We start from the raw sequence: 16,706 nt of genomic DNA, 5'->3' as shown, positions 1-16,706 counted from the left end.
TTTTCAAGGTGCAAACAACTGGTAAGTTTTAAGGACAATAAAGTTCAGAATAAACTGTTTACAAACATCTAAAAAAAGCCTGCCCAGTTTTTGATGAGAGACAAAAGAACAATATGGAGAAGAAAAGGAAGGGCTCATGATCCTTACATTAAAAAAAAAAAATTCATTCATTCATTTTCTCCCGCTTATCCGTAATTCGGGTCGCGGGGGCAGCAGTCTAAGCAGGCCCCCGCCTTCGACTGCTGCCCAATCCTCACAGCACCGTCCCTTACGGTCCCTCCTGCAGGTGGTGAGCCCACGGGAAGGCGGCCCAACGTCACTCCGACGTAAGGGATATATAATTTTTTTTTTTCAATATAAGGATCATAAACCCTTCCTTTTCTTCTCCATATTGTTCTTTTGTCTCTCATCAAAAACTGGAAAAGAACATCAAAAAACATATTTAGCTTGCAGGCCGTAGTTTGGGGACCCCTGAAGTAAGTTTTTATAGAAGTAGCAGGATGAATTCTGAAGTTTATCAAGCGATACTTGAGGATCAGACTCAGACAAATGCTGCAAAACTGATAGGAAGGAGACGACGAATGACCGAATCGGTAGAGTAAAGGCAACCTGAGATGTTCTTAAATCACCGAATCTATACTCAAACCAACTGCTTGTCACCCATTGAAGACAAATCTTAAAGTCACACATGAGTAGCAACTGAAGTCAGCTGCAGTAAAGAAGTGGAAAATCTTCTCAAAAGACACCCTTCTTTTGGTTGTCTTTTTTGGGAAGACACCGAGAATAAAATCCTAATATTCATAACTGCTTGTTTGACCAAATACTTTTGAACCTGCAAAAATAAAAAATAAAAAACAATAATAATGCTTACGGTCACTGTAATATTTTTGTTAAACCTTAAGAAAATAAAGATCAACATCTACACGTTCCTGATTGCTTCTTCTGTTGTGGTGGTAAGCGGGGATAATAGTGGAACCTCCCGCTGTCCAAATACTTATGGATTCACTGTGTTTGACTGGCGCTAGGTGATGCTGGAGGAGGGACGCTCGAAAGGTTTCGGCTTTGTGTGCTTCTCCTCTCCTGAAGAGGCCACCAAGGCGGTGACGGAGATGAACGGACGCATCGTGGGCTCCAAGCCGCTGTACGTGGCGCTAGCTCAGCGCAAGGAGGAGCGTAAAGCTCACCTGACCAACCAGTACATGCAGCGCATCGCAGGGATGAGGGCCATGCCCGCTAACGCCATCATCAACCAGTTCCAGCCCACCAGCGGATACTTCATGCCCGCCGTACCGCAGGCAAGTCCTCTGTACCGCTGTAACCCACAGGCAGCATGCAGCTAACGGCTTTATAGAACCAAGCGTTATCGTTTCCATAGTAACTTCTTTTTGACACAGAGGAGGTTTCGAAAACTTTTCCAAAAATGGATGGAGATTAATGACACTGGAGGCTCCTGGGATACGTGCAGGTCATGATCCGGGAGGTGGAGTATTAGCCTTTCCTAGAAAGTGAAAAGTATTAGCATTAGCTCTTGAGAGGAGTGATTGGCATTCTCTTTAGCTCATGTGATGAGTATAAGCATTAGTTCTTGTAAAAAGTAACAGGTATTAGCAATTACCTTTGTTAAATGGAAAGCCTGGAGTCATCTTAGTATCCATCTTAGAGCCATGCTGTTAGCCTTTTATCCTGAAAAGTGTTTATGTGATGATTAGATATTAATTATGGATTAGATAAAAATCGTGACCCAGTTTTGTTCAAGATGGCGCAAATCCAGTGAATTATTTGAGTTTGTTATCGATCCCACAATCCCATAGGCGCAGAACAGAACGACGTACTACGCCCCCAGTCAGCTTGCCCAGATGAGGCCGAACCCCCGCTGGCAGCAGCAGGGTGTCAGAGGTCAGGGAGGTTTCCAGGGTGTACCCAACTCCCTGCGCCAACCCGGCCCACGTGCCAACATCCGTCACATGGCCCCCACCAACGCCCAGGGACCTCGCGCCATGCCAACAGGTGCACAGAGAGGGGGTGAGCGAACCCCACTTACCACCTGCTCATCGTGCTAGCACGGCTTTCTCCTCCTGCATGATAACTGCTGCGGATTTAACACGGTTTCTGTTCCGCTCTGCTCCGCAGCTGGCAGCGGTCAGCCCATGGGGGCTCGCCCTGGACTCGGCGTAACCACGCCCCGTGCCATGCCGCCTTACAAATACGCCACTGCGGTGCGCAACACCCAGCCTCAAGCAATCCAACCAATCACCTTACAGCAGGTAGGTTTCAGCACAGTGCTATTAGCCATTGTAAATGTACGTAAGTATTAGCCCCCTACTAGGATCACTACAGAGCAAATATCAATGAGGAGGTGCTGGAGCGAGTGGATCAGAACAACGTCCATAACTAAGGCGGATGCGATTCTCATCTCGATGCATAGCAAACGATACGATAAACTAAAGATACATATGGAGCAGCTACTGATGTGATACGATACGATTCCCCCTATTACGATGCAGTGCGGTCCCATTTCAATTAAATTCAACACAATGCGATTTAATGGAAAAAATGCAATGTTGTGCACTTTGCAGACAGCAGATCATCAATTTACCTAAAAAGTGTCTTCTGACTTCTAGCGCATGTCCCTTTCACATACGCCTTTGTAGTGCAAAAAAACTAAACAAAAAAGATTAAATAAACCCAGACGTTCTTTTCCTGTTGTGTCTGCAGGAAGTTACAGCTCTGCCTCTGCCATGTTAATCTGTATTCTATGTGACTCTCGGGACACGCCTCGGTCTCCGTAGTGTTGTGATGAGTCGTATTCACGTAGCAGCACCGGTGCTGAGAAAACATTCCACGTAACAAACAAACCAATAGCATAAGATTTCACTGGGAGTCGGAATCAGCAATCCGAACCAATAGGTCTGCTTTTTACTCCTTTATTGTTCAATATTCATTAATCGTACACATAAGTGGTCTCTATATAGTAGGTTTTCACCCTGATGAAAAGGTAGATGGAGTTGTGTATTAAAGCGTGTATATCTGCGTTTGTGTTTTCAGGCCCAGCCGGCAGTGCATGTACAGGGTCAGGAGCCTCTGACCGCCTCTATGCTCGCTGCAGCTCCTCCTCAGGAACAGAAGCAGATGTTGGGTGAGTGGTACAGATAGTTTAATGCAGGGGTCCCCAAACTTTATTTTCGGTGAGGGCCACATTATTTTATTATCATTAGTTTATTAGTTTATTGCACCGTACAGACAATTGAGCTTCACGTTTCAGCAGTCTATTAAAAGCTCATTATTACTATCATAAATCACATTTCTTCATATTCATTGCTCAAAACATTTACTTACTTATGCATGTGGTTGTTGGGTGAATAACAAATAATTATCTTACGTTAATAACTAGAGGTCGACCGAAAGTGGATTTTACGGATACCGATAGCGAGGTTCGGATCGTACTTGCCGATAACCGAATAATCATCCGATGGATACTGGATAAAACAAAACAAATGTAAAATAGTTCTGAACTTTATTACAAAAATAAAAACTCAAACAAAACAGTACTGAATCATGAAAATGTGCTAAATAAAAAAATGCAAATATAATAATTAATAAATCTTATTATATAATTAATCAATTGTAAGTAAGAAATTTAATATGGCGCTCTCCGTGCAGCGCAGTCTCACGTGTAAAAACACCTGGCATGTGCAGTCAGTTTTTTACCTCTAGAGGCCGCTCTCGTAATCACAGCGGACAGGAACCCGGAAAAACTATCAGTATTTCTTTTTTTTTGCCATTCCAGCAATCAACTATCAGTGCCTCGACCTCTATTAATAACAACAAAAAAAAGACATTTTAGTTTGAAAGCCAAACTTTATTATCAAATACAGAAATGATATGAGTAAAACATATATTTAAAATGACATTTAAAAAAAATGTCTCTGGCATTGTTCAGAGGGCCGTGGGGGTGTTGGGGACGTATTCTGCTTGTCGGCTGTAGATTGGGGACCACCAATTTAATGCGTACAATCATACCTACACACACACACACACACACACACACACACACACACACACACACACACACACACACACACAGATCAATAAACCTGACTGCTCTTAACCCACATTTAGTTTTTGCTCTTCTCTCTTTCTTTCTGGCTTCTTCTTCTTTGTGTTCTTCTCACTCATTCTTTTAAGTTTGAACTTATTATTAACCATCTTTCCTTCTTTCTGTCTCTTTTTCCCCCTCTATTGCTTTACCTACATCTTCTTCTGTTGTACCTCTTCTTCACCTCTCTCATTCTTCTCATTCCTCCTGTCTCGGTCTCAGGTGAGCGTCTGTTCCCGCTGATCCAGGCCATGCACCCGAGTCTGGCGGGGAAGATCACAGGGATGCTGCTGGAGATTGATAACTCAGAGCTCCTGCACATGCTCGAGTCCCACGAGTCTCTGCGCTCCAAGGTCAGACCCTACACGTGTACACAAGATAATCGAGAAGAGCTCTGAAAATGGCAAGCTGCGGGTTTTTGTAGTAACTTTAAGAAAGAGAGAATTTGAAGAAACTGACAGAGGTTTTTATGTGGAGAAGGTTGTTTGAATCTGCTCGTGCATAAGCAATGACAGGAACTGGCTTGTTTTATAGAGGTTCAAAAATAGTTACGATGATTCAGATTTTTCTCCTGCTTGGTTCACGTGTGTTTGCAGGTGGAGGAGGCCGTCGCTGTGCTTCAGGCTCACCAGGCGAAGAAGGACGCGACGCAAAAAGCCGGAGTAGTCGCTACCACTGCTACATCTTGACGTGTAGACCCTACGGTCCAAACGGTAACCGCGTCCGACTTCGCCCAATACGGTATAAACTGTGCCCAAAAGTTTGTGGACACCTGATTGTAGGCTAATAAGCTCCAGTCTTCTGGGAAGATGTTTCACTGGATTTTGTGGAGATTTTGTGTGAGATTTATTCAGTCACAAGGGTGTTAGTAAATTCAGGTACCGATGAAGGTGAGGTGATGTTCCAAATTCTTCAGTAATGTTGGAGCTCCATAGCAGGAGATCTTCCACTCCAGCCCATGGAAAGCAGATCTTGGAGATGCCAACTTTTTGCCAACCCTATCTGCCCCAGGAGAGCTGTATCATGCCTGATATATGTGAAAGCATGAAGGTGGTTAAGGCTTTGTGTTACTGATCAAAAGGTTTGGGGGTTCAAGCCCCAGAATCATCAAGCCTCAATTCTGGGGCCCTTGAACAAGGCCCTTAACCCTATCTATTTTGGGGGCACCATACCATGACTGACCCCGCGCTTCCAGACACGCTGGGATATGCGAAAACTGGGAAGTGGTTAAGGCTTATGGTTACCAATCATGAGGTTGGAGGTTCAAGCCCCAGTACTACCTATCTGCCACTTTTGTGCCCTTGAGCAAGGCCAATCAATCCTCTCTGATCTATGTGAAAGCTGGGAAGTTCTGGGTTCAGTGATGGCTCTGGGTTACTGATCAGAAAGTCAAGGGTTTAAGTCTCAGTTGAGCAAGTCTTCTAACCCTCTATACTCCAGGGGGCGCTGTACCCCGAAGAAAGAATTTCACTGTGCTGTAAAGTACAATTTGACAAACGGCTGGAAAAGACAGGGAATTTTTCCTTCAACAAACATTTCTAACAGATTTTTCTTTTCCTCTTCCAGACCGCGGTGAAGGTTCAAGAAGAAAAGAAAGAACGATGCCTGCTGCTGCTGCCTGCTTTCACAACCGGATAAATACAAATATATATATTTAAAAAAATCTATTTTAAAAAAAGAGTAAAAATGAAAGTCAAAAACAAACGTGAAGGTTTTACTGCAGGGTTGAACTTTTCTACTCTGTACTCGTTTTTAAATCAGAATCATACACTATTTAAAACCTCTTTAAACCTGGGGACGTGTGGCCAGGACTGACAGAACCCTTTTTTCTATGAGGCCATTGAACTTGGAGAGAGAGGTGTGTGTGTGTGTGTGTGTGTGTGTGTGTGTGTGTGTGTGTGTGTGTGTGTGTGTGTGTGTGTGTGTGTGTGTGTGTGTGTGTGTGTGTGTGTCTGCGTGCTTTGCTGGTTCCTTAAACTCTGGGTGGTGTGGCCTTCTAAATAAAGGGATACTGATTTCAAACGTTTTTGTGTCCCTCTGTTCAGTCTGTTCATCAGTGTCTTTCTTTGATTTGTCTTTGAAGATCTTCCACCTGAGGGATTCCCAAAAATCTGTATGCTCCAGGGTCGAGGATCCTCCTCTCCTTGGATGGCCTCGTGGAACATGGGGGAGATGAGTGTGTGGAGTTGTTAGGTTGTATCTACCCCAGAGACGGAGGGGTGGGGGAGCGTGGAGAAGTATAGTGTGGTGAAGATCAGAGGAATGTGTGGATTTGGGGTCGTTCGGTGTGTTTTTTTCTGGTGGACTGAAGAAGTTCTTGATCTTCAAGATAGATGAAAGAGAACAGCATGAAAAACAGGAGAAATGGGATTTTTCAACCTAGACATTCATGACCTCCTTTACTCCTCTCTCAAAGCATCTGTCTTTCTCAAATGTGTGTCCTTTGTCCTTCAGATGCAGGTCTACAGCTGGTCCTCTGGTCCTTAAGTGTTGCATCTTCTGTGTGGTACATTCTTCTATGCATTCTCTCTGATGTTCTTCTTCTTGAGTGTCTACAAGTGACAAATTTAGTAAAGATGTTCAAGAATCCTGGGCTGTGATGCCAATAATGAGACTTTATTCAGCAAACAAAGCCAGGTGGTCCTTCTCCAGGTTCAAGTTCCATGTATACCTTCTTCAAACAAACTGTGTGACACATACTTTTTACATTTCCTGCTACCATTTTTTTTTTTTTCAAAAAGTCACATGGAACATAATGGTGAAAATCAGAAATCACACTGACTTACACAAGATATCACTGAGGCTTCACTTGGGAAAAAGTCCACGTTCATACTTACAGTAGAGGAAACCTTCAAACTATAACTGACCTTCTCACGATGGAAACCATCAAACATCTTACTGTTTGGAGATCATCAAACTATACTGTAGCTGAGCTTCTCACATTGGAACCCAACAAACATCTGACCAGATGTATAAAGAGTAATAATAAAATATTCTACTGAAGTTAAAGTTACTTTTTACTGTTACTTTAATGAAATTTTATTTAAGAATCAGTTACGGGTCCAACAATCTACTCAGATGAAAGTAAAAAGACGCTCAATCAAAACTGGTTCGATTCGACTGCATTTCTCTTTTAGCTGCGTCTGCGTCTGCGTCACTGCCATCCGTCTGCGTCTTTTTTATCTTGTGAGTTTATTTTCCATCCATCGATCGATCGTCGTTTCCGGGGCGCATTTTTTTCCCCTTTTCATTATTTTATTGATTTATTTTTTCACTCTGTAACTGATACAATTTCAAATGTAGTTCATTACAAAACTTCAAACAAAACGTACTTCAAAGTAAAATGAAAGATTTGAAAAACACTTAAAAAAGTACTTAAAAAAACCTACTAGATTACAGAAATGAATAAATGTAATTCACCTTACTGACCCTTTTTGCAAAATCTGAAATTTTTCACACAAAACACACTTTAGCATGTACGCAGCGTGTACCAAGGTGCCACCCCTGGGCCCCTGAGGAAGGCCCTTACCCCCCATAACGGCTCAGTTTTATTAATTAAGCAGTAAGATGGGGGGAAAAAACAGTTTTTGATTTGGAAAAGCTTTAATTAAGGAATGAAATTGAAATAAAGACCAAAAAATGGTGGAAAAACTTCATTGTTGACTTTCTAGTTTCTCTGCAAACTCTCTATAAATGTATTAAAAAATCTAAAAAAAATAAAATAAATCCAGTTTATTTAAAAATATCTATAAGTTAGAGTGTATAAGGTTTTGCACTAAAAAGTTTAGGATGAATGAATAAAAAAATAATGTCTCAGGAGCATTTCTATGCCACAACGCAAGAGGGCGGAAGAGCGCCACAACGACATTTTCTCACACCTCATCTCCGCCTAAACCCGCCTCCTAAACCAGCAAAATCAAGGCAGCTAAAATTTCTACTTTCTGATTCATACTCGAAAAAACATTAATCTATTAATAAAGCGAGTAAAATATAAACAAATCTATTTCCTCTTTATAGCTTTTTTTTCCGTTTCCTTTTCCGGTTTTCCGGTCTGCGAAAGTGACTTAACAGACGTATAAATTGCCCAATCAGATTTCAGTTTAAACCTATGCACCAATTATAACTCAGAATGTTTAACTCGGAGTAACCAATCAGTGTCAAGGAGGCGGGATTTGCTTCATTACGGGTGAGAAGAAAAATAAGGGAGAAAGTGCGGTTCAGAGGTGAAAGGTTAAAACAAAGATGGCGGCGGTCAAACGTGTGCTGTATGTCGGTAAGTTTTATTTTTTGATATTATTTTGGCTCGTTTTTATGTTTTGTGAATAAGTAATAGTTTAGTCGTCTTTAATACTATATTATTAGGGATTTGCATATTATTATTTACTTAATACAAAAAATATATTGCAAAGAAACGCAAAACAGTAAGTATAATAGATTTTCGGGGTTTATTTTTTTTATTTGTTTATTTTTGTAAACCATTAGGTATTACTTTCTTTACATGTGTTTTTAAAATAATACTTAAATATAATACTTATTTTTGTTTATATGAGATTACTTTCATTTTAAAATAACGGCTTGTTTTGCGTTTTTATTTATTATTTTTTTAAATGATTTTTTTAATGATTATTTTATGCTTTTAAAATCTTTTGCCTGTTAATGGCATTTTCCTCAAATGTATTCCTTCTGCTATGATAAACAAAACTAGGCATTTAATGAATATTATTATTATTTAATACTTTATAAGGTGCAATAATCTGAAGGCTGTGGATGTTTTCATTCTTCGGTCAAACGCATTAATTAATTTATTGATTGATTATTAAATTGAACACATTTTTATGATTTTTTTTTTTTTAGGTGGTTTGGCAGAAGAAGTGGATGAGAAAGTGTTACATGCAGCATTTATTCCGTTCGGTGATGTTACAGATATTCAGATCCCTCTGGACTATGAAACTGGTACAATAATAATAATAATAATAATAATAATAATAATAATCTCTGTGGTTGTGATATTAATATATACATGCTGCCATTATTGTCTAAATAACCGTCAACAGAAGTGAGTCCACCCTCAGTGATACCTGCTGTACGTGGTGTAACGATGCGAAGCCGCACGTCCTCCTCATCATGTTCTTGTCTGCTTGTCAGGACCAGACATACGTGTGTATCTCCACAGTTACAGTGTGGAGCTTTGAGTCGATTCTCTCACACTGACCACTGGATGTTCTACATGGACCTCATGGTAAAGAGTCTCCGAGGATGTAAGAATTATTACTGTTTCTCTCCACTAAGATGCCGAGGCTGTAAGAAGATCAGTATCACCCTGAAACTGAGTTACAGTACAGTGTTCAGGGTCATACAGAGGTTCTCCAACACGGGTTCCACTCAGAACAGAGTCCATCAGAGAAGCCGAGTCCTCGTGCTGTGCGTCAGCTGCTTCATAAAACATGAGTTACTGGAACCATGTCCTGTGATCTGATGAGACGAAGATAAACTTGTTTGGCTCAGATGATGTCCATCATGTGTGGAGATGCCCTGGTGAGGAGAACCAAGAAAATTGTCTCCTGCCTACAAGCATGCTGGTGGTATCATCATGGTCTGGGGTTGCATGAGTGCTGCTGGTACTGTGGAGCTGCGGTTCATTGAGGAAAACATGGATTCCAACATGTACATGATGCTCTTCCTTCAGAAACTGGGGTTGAACCACAGGTTTCCAACATAATAACGACCACAAACACACCACCAAGATGAAAACTGAACCCTATTGAGAACCTGTGGGCCTCAAGCAGAAGGTGGAGAAGCTCCATGTGTGTAACCTCCAGCAGCTCTGTGATGTCGTTATGGAGAAGTGGAAGAGGATCCCAGCAACAACCTGTGCAGCTCCGAGTTCCACACCCAGGAGGAGTAAAGCAGTGTTAGATAACGATGTGCTCCACACAATATTCACACTTTGGACACAGTCGTGACACGTTCACTGAGGGTGGACTCACTTTAGTTGCCAGTTATTTAGTTTTTCAGTAAATCTGTACTGATGCACAACCTGCACATTGAAGACTCGTTAATATATCCAAGTTTCATTTCTGTTATATTCCCCTGAGAAGATACTAAAACGGTTGCTGAAATGTGAGGGGTCTTTTAGGGTTTTTGAGGGACACGTGCACGTTCCTTTTGTTTCTATGCACAAAAACCCACAAGAGTTAGACAGTGAATGAGTGGATGAAGTTCTGTGGAGTCCAAATGAGACGTTTGTCTCTAACAGCAAAACTCTTGTGAGACGGAGAGCAGGAGAGAAGACGTGATCAGACTCCCTCACCCTCACACTCACACATGGAGGTGGAAGTTTAGTGGTTTTGGGGTCGTTTTGGAGCAGAGAAGGTTCAAGACTTATTCTGGAAAATGAAAGGAACCAATATGGCAACCATTCAATACTTCAACACCATGCAGCTTCGAAATAAATGGAAACATCTGGACGTTTATAGATCTTTGTTTGGCGTCTTCATACATTACATTAACCGTGACCTTGTGATGATGATCAGTGTTCTCAGATTTTAATTTTCGTCCTCACAGAGAAGCATCGTGGTTTTGCCTTCATCGAGTTCGAGCTGGCTGAGGTGAGAACTTCACTCGGGTTCCTGCCGCACACCATCTGCTCCTGACCTTTAATCCGAGATCTAACCGGATCTTCGTTTTTGTTTTGTTTCTCTTCAGGATGCTGCAGCAGCCATCGATAACATGGTGAGACTCAATTCAGTGATCTTTTATTTGAATTATTCCAGCATTGAGTTTCCAACCATCGGATGAACGAGTTCCAGGGAGAGGTTCTCAACATGTCCTTCACATGAGATAGATACAGTTTTGTGATTGCACAGTACAGGTACTGCAACTAAACTCAGTCCAACATCTCCATCAGAAGCACCGGGACAAAGTTTATACGCAGAGACGTGTGTAAATATGTACAATAATTAAATATAAAGGATTTCTGGAAAAATCTAGAAGGTTTTCAGGGCTTCACTTTTCCCACATTTTTTATGTTAGTTTTATTCTAAAACGGATTAAATTCATTTTTTTCCCTCAAAATTCTACAAACAAAACCCCATAATGACGACGTGAAAGAAGCTCTTGTGGGATGTTCCTGGTCTGCAGTGGTCAGAATCTATCAAAAGTACTCCAAGGAAGGAACAGTAGTGAACCGGTGACAGGGGTGTGGGGGGACGAGGATCATTGATGCACATGAGGAGCAGACGAGCTCCTGTAGCTCAGACTGCTGAAGAAGTTCTTGTTGTTCATGAACATATGGGTTCAAGTGGAAGGTTGTCTGCTATAGAGATATTAAAGATGTTCGAGATGAATGTGAATACTAACACCATTGTGGAGGTTATAAATGTGGAATGGGACGTTCAGAAAGAACCTTGAGGTCTGGCGTCAGGTTTCGGGTGCAGTAGCAGAATGCGTTTCATCAAGAAGCTGATGTTCTCTACACACGTCTTATATTACAGCAGTTTAGTGGAAAAGCCTCGGCGTGCAACAGTTCGACTGCATCCACTCACAATGGTACCAGATGTTATTTTCTCATCTCGATGTCTGTCTCTGTGTTTCTCAGAACGAGTCGGAGCTCTTCGGTCGGACCATCAGAGTGAACATCGCCAAACCCATGAGGATTAAAGAGGGCTCTTCTCGACCTGGTCAGTACACTCGCACGCAACATTATCCATGTAACGCTGTAGTTGTGAATACCGGATTGTGATTGGTTGGACATTCAGAAGGAGGAGATGAAGATGCTGCACGTGATGAGGATGAACAGGATTAGAAACGCGTTTATTAGAGGAACCGGGCAGGTAGGACGTTTTGGAGACAGGGTGAGAGAGGTTAGATTGAGGAGGTTTGATCATGTGCATAGGAGGGACGTGGGCCAGTATCGGTAGAAGAATGCTGAGGATAAAGGAGGAAGAGGAGGAGGAGGAGGGTTGGTTTGAAGGAGGCAGAGTGGTGTGGAGACGGACCCCCCTAACGGGAGGTTTATAAATGTCTCCCCTATGAATTGCAGATTTACAGTATATCAATCAGATCGTAGTTGCTGATGATGATTAATCAACCAATAAAAACAAACATAAGACTCTATTAGACTTTATTAGGATAAAAACAGTATTAAATCATGAAAACGTTTCAAATTAAATAAATATGAATAAATGAATACTTAATTATATACTGAATAAATAATAAACATAATGTTGCGCTCTCCGTGCAGCGCACAGTCTCTCGCGTGAACACAAACAGCACGTGGTGTCAGTCATTCGCCACTAGAGGCCGCTCTCGTGACGACGGCGGACCGGAAGCAACGTGTTGCGAGACTCAGTTTTAGTGTATGCAGGATAAACTCGGAGGGAAATTAACTAGTATTAGGAAGCTTGGGTTTTCCAGAGGTATGCTGTTCTTCGGCAAACCGTTACCAAAAAGTTGGAGGCGCACATTTTCAAAGGACACACTTTATTTCTTATAGTGTATCAGTGCAATAGGGCAGCCACTAGGGGGCGACATCTTTCGAAAATTCTGGGGTATCCTTAGAATTTCTGCATCCTTTTTATTTTTAAATATTCACAGTCTGGTCTGATGATGATTGGCTGAAGAAGTTCTCAGGAAAGACGACTGAAGAAGCCGAGGAGGCGGAGTCAACTGGAGACGCAACTAAAACCACGAGCCAGGAGGTGAGAACAAAAAGACGAGCAGAGATTGTTGAATTAGAGGAAAAAATTACGCATGTGGGTATGATTTTAGTGTGTGTGTGTGTGTGTGTTTGTGTGTGTGTGTTTTATCAGGGTGAGCCACCTGCTAAGAAAGGCAGAGCAAACCCTCAGGTCTACATGGACATCAAGATCGGAAATAAACCTGCAGGAAGACTGCGTATGCTACTCCGAGCCGACGTGGTGCCCATGACCGCAGGTACGAGTGTGATTTATTAAATATTCTGTATGAACAAAAGTTTGTGGACAGCTGACCATTAGCTCAGTGCTTTTTTTTTTTTAAACCCCCATTCCGTATGTAGTCCCCATAATAAGCTCCAGTCCTCAGGGAAGATGTTCCTCTAGATTTTGTGGATATTTGTGTGATATTCATTCAGCCAGAAGGGTATCAGTGAAGTCAGGTAGGTGAGGTGAGGAGGTCTGGGGTGCAGTCAGCGTTTACAGTCATCGTGTTAAATACGGTTGGAGATCTGTAGCAGGAGATCTTCCACTCCAATCCATTGTTAAGCAGATCTTCATGGAGCTTCATGTTGGTACAGGTTTGGGTCTCCTAGTTCAAGTGAAGGGAAAATTTCAGGTGTCCCAATTCTTTTGTGTATCATAACTGCTGCTGTGTTGTTCTTACTAGAGATGCAGAGCTTTTTGATTATACTGAAGGCACTGACATTCGTGGTGCATCTTTGTGCTAGAGAACTTCCGATGCCTGTGTACACACGAGAAAGGCTTCGGCTTCAAGGGCAGCAGCTTCCACAGGGTCATCCCTCAGTTCATGTGTCAGGGAGGAGACTTCACCAACCACAACGGCACCGGTGGCAAATCCATCTACGGAGGCAAGTTCGAGGACGAGAACTTCGTGCTCAAACACACCGGCCCAGGTGAGGGTTCACTTTACGTCGATTATAACATACGGATACGAAAATCTGTTTTTACACGTAGCCACGCCTACAAATCTCCAAAAAAGAAAAAAATCCCCAACTGGAGATGATGAAATGAGGTCTAAGCGCCTCCTTAGCAGCACATCACCTTCTGGAGGAACACACCAGCACTTCCTCCTATAACAGGGTGCTATTACCTTTGACGTGATTTAAACTTAATCGCTTTATTTGTATATCTGTATATAAGAATAACTAATTACGTAGCTATTGACCAAACAATGTTAGGAAAATAAACCACAGACCTGTCGGTCTGTCTGCGCCCTGTCTCTGTCGGTCTGTCTGCGCCCTGTCTCTGTCGGTCTGTCTGCGCCCTGTCTCTGTCGGTCTGTCTGCGCCCTGTCTCTGTCGGTCCGTCTGCGCCCTGTCTCTGTCGGTCCGTCTGCGCCCTGTCTCTGTCGGTCCGTCTGCGCCCTGTCTCTGTCGGTCCGTCTGCGCCCTGTCTCTGTCGGTCCGTCTGCGCCCTGTCGCTCTCGGTCGGTCTGTCTGTCTGCGCCCTGTCGCTGTCGGTCGGTCTGTCTGTCTGCGCCCTGTCGCTTAAATGTAAGTCGCTGTGTATAAGTGCATCTGCCAAATACTAGTAGTGTGTGTGTGTGTGTGTGTGTGTGTGTGTGTGTGTAGGTCAGCTCTCAATGGCGAACTCCGGACCGAACACAAACGGCTCCCAGTTCTTCATCACCTGTGATAAAACAGACTGGCTGGATGGTAAACACGTCGTGTTCGGTGAGGTGCTGGAGGGGATGGACGTTGTGCAGGCGATGGAGGTGTGTGTGTGTGTTTAATTACAGTAAATGGAGATTTATCTTCATGATGGAGATTTTCTGGAAATGTAACGTGCACACTGAACAGCTGCTTCTGGATTTTCTCCGCAGGCGCAGGGAAGTAAAGACGGCAAACCCAGTCAGAAGGTGATTATTTCAGATTGTGGCGAGTACGTCTGACCACCTGGACCTCCCGAGTGTGTGTGGAACATGTATGTTTTCAGTGGTTTAACTCAAACCCTTCACGTTAAACAGACGCTTCTTTTGTATGGTGGATTTGTAAATATCGAATAAATTTTTATAATGAAAATTGGCTCATAATGTGATGTTTGAATTGTTGTGGTTTGAAGCAGGATGATGATGATGATGATGATGATTATAGGATTGGTACAATTTCAGATGAATATTCATGATGGGTGAAAGACATTTCTTGTGGTTTGGGGTGGGGGTTGGTATGTGAAGGGTTGCCAGATATTCAACATGTAGAAGATGTTTCAAGCAAGTTGCATGTGAAAGTTTTTCTTTAACTTTCATTTGCTTTAAAAACTCAAAGTCTTGGAGATGCAGAAACACAACAGAGGAACTGGTGATGGAGCTGGAGCTAGCAGCTTCATCACAATCACTTCCTTATTTATTTATTTTTTTATATTTTATCAATAAACTGTGACCCCAAAACATTTTGGAATGTTAAGTGAAGATGTTAAGCACATGTTAAATATCAAATTGGTAAATGTAATTTGATTTAAGAAAATGGTTATGGAAGAAAAAATAAAAGTGCTTATTTGCATTAAGTGAAAAATCCGAAAAAAAAAAAAGAAAGCAGGAAGTCTCTGGGAATAAGCTGCAATGTTCCTACTGAAGTTCTTAAATTCTCTGAAATTAGCGGAAATGGTTCCTTTTTTTTATCTTCTTTAATCTTTTGGATCATTTTTGGATCAATATTTTTATTAACAGTAGAAGACGACCAATAATTAAATGAAGCGCACCAGTTTAAAAATAAATATAAATAAATAAAAATCCACAGGGAAACGGATCCGCAATGTGGCACCCTCATATCAACACTACCCAGATTTATTATTATAATAATCATTACAACAATAATAATTAAACTTAAGGTATTTTTATGGTAGCATTTTGGTAAAATAAAAAAAAAAAAAAAAGAGAAACTCAATCTACTGCGAAAGATCGATCCATCCATCCCGAGTTACTCCCTGGCTAAAGGAGATATAAAATCTCTCCATCTTGTTTTTGGTCTTCTCTGGGTGGTTTTCCAATTAGACTTTCCTAAAACATCTCCCAAAGGAGCCATCCAAGAGACAGTAGACGGTTGCCCAATCAAGCACAACTGGCTTCTTCTAGTAAAGAGGAGCAATTTCTCTATTTTGATCTCCCTCAGAATGTCTGAGCTCCTCACTGTATCTTCAAGCTTAGTCTCAGCCATCCTGGAAATGAAGCTCTATCTGCATGCTCATTCTTTTGGTGACTATCCAGAACTCTTGGCCATAAGTGAAGTAGATTGATTTGTAAATGCATAGCTTTGGCTTTTGGCTCAACTCTTTCTTCACTTCTTTTTTTTTTGGGTTTAGACAGACAGCAAATCACCAATTTACTTCAAAACCTTCAGATTCTAACACGTCTCTTTCACAAACACGCCTTTTTAGTGCGAAAAAAAGATGAAATAAACCTGGATGATGTTCTCCTGTTGTGTGTGCAGGAAGTTACAGCTCTACCTCTGCCATGTTAATCTGTATTCTATGTGATTCTCAGGACACGCCTCATTTTCACGAGAGAACGCAGTTTAGTGGAGAGAAATCAATCTGATTAAAAAATATTGGTCGCAAATTATTGGTCACTTTCTAAATAATAAAAGTAAAGAGCATCTACTGGTAATCTCATAGAAATATGTAAAATACGTGGTTACATAACCGCCTACTTCATACGTTAATTTTCTAATAAATTGTGCTGTTGTATTTACCAAATATTTACAATTTAAGCAAACAAATTCAAGTGAAGAAGTAAACTATTCTTTCTGCTTAGTGGTTCGTCTTTTTCACTTCCACTGTTGATTTGATTAAATTGTGCACATTTATGGTCTTTCAATGCATCAGATAATATGATCAATAAATCTATATTTATAGTCTAGATTGCTTCAGTAGGAGGAATAATAATGATGATTAATGAC

The 16,706-nt window shown here is 41.6% G+C and overlaps 2 protein-coding genes across 3 annotated transcripts in view; both read left to right on the top strand.

Moving 5' to 3' along the window:
* The window catches only part of pabpc4 (poly(A) binding protein, cytoplasmic 4 (inducible form)), a 21,530-nt gene extending 15,412 nt beyond the window's left edge, over positions 1-6,118 (top strand). Inside the window, exons 8-14 of one of the 2 annotated variants that reach the window (XM_083544686.1) lie at positions 1,026-1,295; positions 1,812-2,007; positions 2,131-2,264; positions 3,046-3,136; positions 4,319-4,449; positions 4,693-4,809; positions 5,663-6,118. In XM_083544686.1, coding sequence (XP_083400812.1) covers positions 1,026-1,295; positions 1,812-2,007; positions 2,131-2,264; positions 3,046-3,136; positions 4,319-4,449; positions 4,693-4,785 — 915 coding nt within the window. In that variant the 3' untranslated portion in view covers positions 4,786-4,809; positions 5,663-6,118. Of the gene's footprint in view, positions 1-1,025; positions 1,296-1,811; positions 2,023-2,130; positions 2,265-3,045; positions 3,137-4,318; positions 4,450-4,692; positions 4,810-5,662 lie in introns of both variants that reach the window. The other variant, XM_083544685.1, reaches the window with a different exon arrangement.
* Positions 6,119-8,262: 2,144 nt separating this feature from the next.
* ppie (peptidylprolyl isomerase E (cyclophilin E)) lies at positions 8,263-14,834 on the top strand. The gene is made up of 10 exons (XM_083544908.1): positions 8,263-8,369; positions 8,951-9,049; positions 10,661-10,704; positions 10,802-10,828; positions 11,694-11,775; positions 12,692-12,795; positions 12,907-13,030; positions 13,521-13,706; positions 14,385-14,527; positions 14,636-14,834. The coding sequence occupies exons 1-10, from the start codon at positions 8,339-8,341 to the stop codon at positions 14,702-14,704; spliced, it is 909 nt and encodes a 302-aa protein (XP_083401034.1). The 5' UTR covers positions 8,263-8,338; the 3' UTR covers positions 14,705-14,834.
* Positions 14,835-16,706: the final 1,872 nt, after the last annotated feature.

This window comes from Silurus aristotelis (assembly GCF_946808225.1).
Source record: "Silurus aristotelis genome assembly, chromosome: 6".
Lineage (NCBI taxonomy): Eukaryota > Metazoa > Chordata > Actinopteri > Siluriformes > Siluridae > Silurus > Silurus aristotelis.
The sequence above is the reverse complement of the archived record's forward strand: the minus strand, read 5'-3'. Positions and strand labels throughout refer to the sequence as shown.

Excerpts from the sequence above, each read along its gene's own strand:
- ppie (XM_083544908.1), top strand. The coding sequence starts at position 8,339 with ATGGCGGCGGTCAAACGTGTGCTGTATGTCG. Across the intron at positions 9,050-10,660 it reads CCCTCTGGACTATGAAACTG|AGAAGCATCGTGGTTTTGCC; the intron begins GTACAATAATAA and ends TCGTCCTCACAG. Across the intron at positions 14,528-14,635 it reads ACGTTGTGCAGGCGATGGAG|GCGCAGGGAAGTAAAGACGG; the intron begins GTGTGTGTGTGT and ends TTTTCTCCGCAG.